Source organism: Stegostoma tigrinum, chromosome 9 (assembly GCF_030684315.1).
Source record: "Stegostoma tigrinum isolate sSteTig4 chromosome 9, sSteTig4.hap1, whole genome shotgun sequence".
Taxonomy (NCBI): domain Eukaryota; kingdom Metazoa; phylum Chordata; class Chondrichthyes; order Orectolobiformes; family Stegostomatidae; genus Stegostoma; species Stegostoma tigrinum.
Window position 1 is genome coordinate 18325071 of NC_081362.1, and position 6187 is coordinate 18331257.

General features: G+C 47.8%; 1 protein-coding gene across 1 annotated transcript in view; it reads right to left on the minus strand.

The window, feature by feature from the left end:
- Nucleotides 1–3900, minus strand: part of adgb (androglobin) — a 284646-nt gene extending 280746 nt beyond the window's left edge. The window contains exon 1 of the mRNA XM_059648385.1: nucleotides 3800–3900. Within this exon, the coding sequence (XP_059504368.1) occupies nucleotides 3800–3879 (80 nt within the window). The 5' untranslated portion in view covers nucleotides 3880–3900. The remainder of the gene's footprint in view (nucleotides 1–3799) is intronic.
- Nucleotides 3901–6187: the final 2287 nt, after the last annotated feature.

Sequence of the window (6187 nt, forward strand, 5' to 3'; positions counted from 1 at the left end):
CTCTGCTGCCTCTCTCTCACCCATCGCACAACCACACACACTGTATTGTCTGACCGAAAATGTCACCTCTTTCATTACACTGATAAAGCCTTTAGTTATCTCAGGACTGAGACTTGGAAGGAATTTGGGGATTTACACATACATATTAATTAATTAATGTCAACCTTCTAATGGATTAAAGATTTAAGAGCATTTTAGGTTTGTTTAGTACATCCTCATCAACGATGCGAAGCTTTGATCTTTTACCTATAAATTCTGTGTTTGCTACTACCTCTCTCACTAACACCTGGAGAAGGACTGAGACTCCAAAAGGCATCGGGCCTATACCCTTCATCAGAGAGGGGAATGGGGAGAGGGTTCTGAAAGAAATAGGGAGAGAGGGGGAGGCAGAACGAAGATGGATAGAGGAGAAGATAGTTGGAGAGGAGAGTATAGGTGGGGAGGGGATAGGTCAGTCCGAGGAGGACAGACAGGTCAAGGAGACAGGATGAGGTTAGTAGGTGGGAAATGGAGGTGCGGCTTGAGGTGGGAGGAGGGGATAGGTGAGAAGAAGAGCGGGTTCGGGTGGCGGGGACGAGCTGGGCTGGTTTTGTGATGCAGTGGGGGAAGGGGACGAGCTGGGCTGGTTTTGGGATGCAGTGGGTGAGGGGGAGATTTTGAAGCTTGTGAAGTCCACATTGATACCATTGGGCTGCAGGGTTCCCAAGCGGAATATGAGTTGCTGTTCCTGCAACCTTCGGGTATCATCATTGTGGCACTGCAGGAGGCCCATGACGGACATGTCGTCTAAGGAATGGAAGGGGGAGTTAAAATGGTTCGCGACTGGGAGGTGCAGTTGTTTATTGCGAACCGAGCGGAGGTGTTCTGCAAAGCAATCCCCAAGCCTCCATAACTTTCCATATTAAGCAGATGCTCACCTGCAGCTCTGCCAATGTAGTATTCTGTATCCACTGTACCCGGTGTGGCTTCCTCTGCATCGGGAAACCAAGCAGATAAAGTCGCTATAGTCTTACCAGACCAGAGGGTTGCTCTCTCATTCAATACCAGGGTTGTTTAACCGGAGGGTCACCAGGCCTCAGGTGAGGGAAGAGACTGAGAAGGACAGTCCCTCATGGCACTGAACTGAACCCATGTTCTTGGCATCATGCTGCATTGCAAACTAGCTGCCGTAGAATCATAGTGCGGAAGTAGGCCATTAGGCCCTCCAAAGAGCATCCCACCCAGTCCCATCCTATCACCGTAACTTTGCATTAGGTGGCTAATCCATCTATCCTGCTCATCCTCACATGAACTTCCTCTCATTTTGCCCATGAATAGATTTTCCCAGTTTACTGGCAACAATCTCTGTCTTATTCATTGCAAGACTAGTTATCACTGTTTCACAGTACTCCTTTCAAACACTGTATTTAATTTACTTGTAGTATGATCACCGTTGGGTAAATGTTTGCCCATTGTGAGACTGTTAAATAAATTTGGTTTGTTGCATGTTACGAAAGCTAATATGACTTGCCCCTTTGTAGACATTCTGGGGCAGTTTTTTTTCTCAACAATCCCCAACAGTCAAGTCTTTAATTACATTTCTGATACATCTATTGCTATCTACACAGAAGTTATTGTTTTCATTTAAACCAATCTGTATTTGTTACACGCTTTTCTTATCGATGTATTTAAACAAACACATCACTGCTGCTACCAGGTGACCTAAACATAATTTCCACTACAGCAGGAATCATTTTTCTATTTCTGAATTCTATTTATGAAGTTTTATTTGCCTGCTTATGTCGCATTGTATGTTTGCTTGCCATTGAACTGATTTAATCCTTGAATACTAAGGCCTTTTTTTAAATTGCAGAAATGTAATTTATTCAAGGTAAAATACAAAGCAGTTCAATTCAGACATTGCATAGAATACATTGCTCATTTTGGGCTCCAATCCATTGCAAAAAAACTCTTCTAAACATGACAAGAAATTACTTACATTCCCATTAAAGCTACTCTTACCACTATATCATTTTTCTTCTTTCCTGTAGAACTTATAAACTAGTATATTTGGTTCAGAGTCCTGACTATCTTCCAGCCATCTTTCAGTAACAGCCATCATGTTATTCTGAGCCTGCACTTCTTTCAATGTGTTCTTAGAGTCTGTATTTACATAAAGAATCCACATTTCTGCTTTAATGCTTGATTAATACATTTCTTATTTCTGTTTCTTAATGTATGTAGGTCACATAGTCTTCATATTACCTGCAACCTAAAGCGTAATTTCTGTTTGTTAAACTCTCTTCTCTTATGTATGTTTCCTATACAAACTTTTCCACCTGAAATCTTCCCCAGTTATTAGTTGTAAAATCTTTCTGATTACCCCCATTGATCCATTCTGCTAAGACCCTGGTCCCAGTGTAATTCAGCCTGCCTCAATGGTGCAACTCATTCTTGTACGAGTGACTGATAAACTGAAGACTCTCTATCATACACTGGGAGAATGTCCCGTAGGGCAGGAGGGAATAAAGTCAGGGAAGGAGAGGAGGGTGTGGGGTGTAGTAGGATGTCAGGGAAAGGGATATGCTGCAGTGGATGAAGGAATCGGGCAGGGTGAAAGGGGAGAAGGAGAGGGAAAAGGAGATATGGGAGAGAGGAGGTTGAGAGGCGTTGTATCGGGGAAAGTGAAGGTGTGGGAAGGGGGAGGTGGATGGGAAGACAGGGAAGGTAGCAAAAGAGGAGACAGGGAAGGAGAGTGAGTAGTGAAATGGGTGGACAGGTTGGAAATAGATGAGGATTTGGGAAGATTGGGAAGGGATGGAGTGGAAGATTGGAAAGATGGATGAGAAAGAGATTGGAGCAGATGAGGGGTTTCAGCAGAGGAGAGGGATGGCGGAGAGTGGGGCTGGTAAGGAGGTGGAAGGTTGAGGATCTGTGGGAGAGGGAGGGGAAGGGGAATTAGGGTAAGGAAGAGGAAGCAGGGTTCAGGGTGACAGAGGGTGGGAAGAGCAACAGGGGGTGGGAAACGTGGTGGTGGGGTAAAGGGGACATGGGAGGGGGTGGGAAGGGAAAGCAGGGAAGAGAAAAGAGAAGATGAGGAGGGGAGGGAGTGTACAGGGGAAGGAAGGTGAGGGGAGAGGAGGGATGGGGAGAGGAGGGATGGGGAGGAGAGAGGATGAAGAGGAGGGAGGAGAGGCGATGGGGGAGGAGAGGCGATGGGGGGAGGAGAGGCGATGGGGGGAGGAGAGGCGATGGGGGGAGGAGAGGCGATGGGGGGAGGAGAGGCGATGGGGGGAGTGGAGGGGGGAGTGGAGGGGGGAGTGGAGGGGGGGAGTGGAGGGGGGGAGTGGAGGGGGGGAGGGGATGGGGGGAGGGGATGGGGGGAGGGGATGGGGGGAGGGGATGGGGAGTGGGGATGGGGAGTGGGGATGGGGAGTGGACGGGAGAGGAGGGGGAGGGGAGTGGACGGGAGAGGAGGGGGAGAGGAGTGGGGGGAGGGGGAGAGGAGTGGGGGGAGGGGGAGAGGAGTGGGGGGAGGGGGAGAGGGCTGGGGGGAGGGGGAGGGGGAGAGGGCTGGGGGGAGGGGGAGGGGGAGAGGGGTGGGGGGAGGGGGAGGGGGAGAGGAGTGGGAGGGGGAGAGGAGTGGGAGGGGGACGGGAGGGGGACAGGCGGGGCAGCAGTGGGGAGGGGGAGGGAGAAGGTGAGGAACGGAGGGGAGAGATTGGCGGGGGGAGAGTAAGGAAAGGGAACGGCAGAGGACAGCGAGTCAGGATATTTCCCGGGGTCGGTAAGCTCCCCCCCGCCGTTGTCATCCACTTACTCTTTGACGGTGACCTGCTGGAGTGGGGTCGGGCTCGCCTTCAGGTTCGAGTCCGCCCGTTTCTTGCCGCCTTTCGACATCCTGCTGTTGGCCGCGCGCCCGCTCCGCGACGCCGTAACCAGGCAACGGGACGCGGCCGCGCTGATGGTCCGCTGGGTCCTGACGCCCGGCCGTTGCCTTCAAGAACTAAACTCGAACTAGTTCGGATTGGATTGAACACACACCGAAGACCATCACCTCCAAACCTCGAAATATTCAGATCTGGAAACGTGCTGAATGGAGGAACTTGCACTCTGATTCACCACAATCAAAAGGCGATATAATCTACTTTTATAATCCCACTAAAACGAAATAGAAACCGGATCGTCACCTTCCACAATCTGTTGTCATAGGAGCTGACCAAAGCAAAACAGTGTGTTAGTAAGTTGGCAAAGGGAGCAGGGGAGTGATGATGTAAGATGTCTTCTAAATGTTTATTTTTTCCTCACTCTCGGCAAACTTCTTACCTTTGTACCCCCTCAAGCATGTGGAGGGAATCAGGTACAGTCCTAAATTGGCTTTGATGGAAGCAAGAAAGTTAGAAAGAAAAACGACCCAGGAGTTAATTGGTGGAATGCAAGAAGCTGGGGGAAGCAGAATAAGGGATAGTGACGCGAGAGGACTACTTTGAAAGAAAATACTACTGCACATAATCATCGTTCACATGAAAATTGAAACTTACTTGAAAAAAATACTGGATCACTACATGATAAATAATACTCAGAAACTGTTCATATTATTATACTGCAACCTCCCACGGGGTGCTCATACGACATCAGGGGTTTTATATCGGGGATGTACCACGTTTATTACAATTGAAACTGTTTGGCAAAATGCATGTTATGGGAGATCTGGTAGAACAGGGAAGATAGTTTGGAATTCGCCAATATTAGAATCCCTACAGTGTTGAAACAGGGCATTTGGCCCATCAAGTCCACACGAATCTTCCAAAGGGTATCCTACCCCGATCCACCTCCCTGTCTTATCCCTGCAACGCTACATTTCCCCTGGCTAATGTACCAAGCCCACATATCCCTGGACACCATGGACAATTTACCATGGCCAATCTCCCTAACCTGCACATCTTTGGACTGTGGGAGGAAACCCATGCAGACATGGTGAGAACACGCAAAGTCCGCACAGACTGTTGCCCAAGGCTAAAATCAAACCTGGGTCCCTGGTACTGTGAGGCAGCTGTGCTAACTACTTTAAGGGTCCATCTGGACTTTTGAAGAAGTCCTGGATTTAAGAGTACTCTAGTACAACTCTGAAAACTGGGATGGAGTTTGAGGGTTATTGGAATAGGGATCTTACCATTTGGTGATATTGGGGAGAAATGTACATAATATGGGAGTGCTAGGCATCCACAAATATTGATGCATGTTAGCGAGTTTTGAGAAGATTTGTAGCTCAGGTTGAGGTTCTGGATGTAAGTTTGCTCGCTGAGCTGGAAGGTTAGTTTTCAGATGTTTCGTCACTGTTCTGGGTAACATCATCAGTGGGCCTCCGGTGATGTTATGTCCCGCTTTCTATTTATCTGTTAGGTTTCCTTGGGTTGGTGATGTCATTTCCTGCATTGGTGATGTCATTTCCTGTTCTTTTCTCAGGGGATGCTAGATGGGCTCCAAATCAATGTGTTTGTTGATGGAGTTCTGGTTGGAATGCCATGCTTCTAGGAATTCTCGTGCGTGTCTCTGTTTGGCTTGTCCTAGGATGGATGTGTTGTCCCAATCAAAGTGGTGTCCTTCCTCATCTGTATGTAAGGATACTAGTGATAGTGGATCATGTCTTTATATCTCCTGCACCAACGCAGGAAATGACATCACCAACCCAAGGAAACCTAAACAGATAAATAGAAAGCGGGATATAACACCAGCGCTTCACCGGAGGCTCACTGATGATGTTACCTAGAATGGTGATGAAACATCTGAAAACTAACCTTCCAGCTCAGCGAGCAAACTCACATCCATTGATACATGTATTAGGGTTTGGGAGTTGGCATCTTTGAAAACTACAGTGGGTTGTGTCTGCATAGGAGGGGAATGAAATGGGTGAAGGCCAAGAAATGGAAAATTTGGCATCCCACTTGGTTAGACAAGAGGTTCAAATGCTCAGAGAATGCTGTGATCGGGTAGAGACAGCCTGGTATCCTTGTCAATAACGGAAAGAAAAACAAATAGGGAAGTTCTTCCCTTTGGATCATCACATCCTCTTCTTATAAAAATCCATTTGCAACCAGGCCAAAGTCCTGCAGATTCCCTTACACCCTTTACCTTCATTTTCATTTAGTTTCTGTCTTTATGTTCTGATTTCTCAGTGTTTTCCCAAATTACTCGATAAAACAATTAT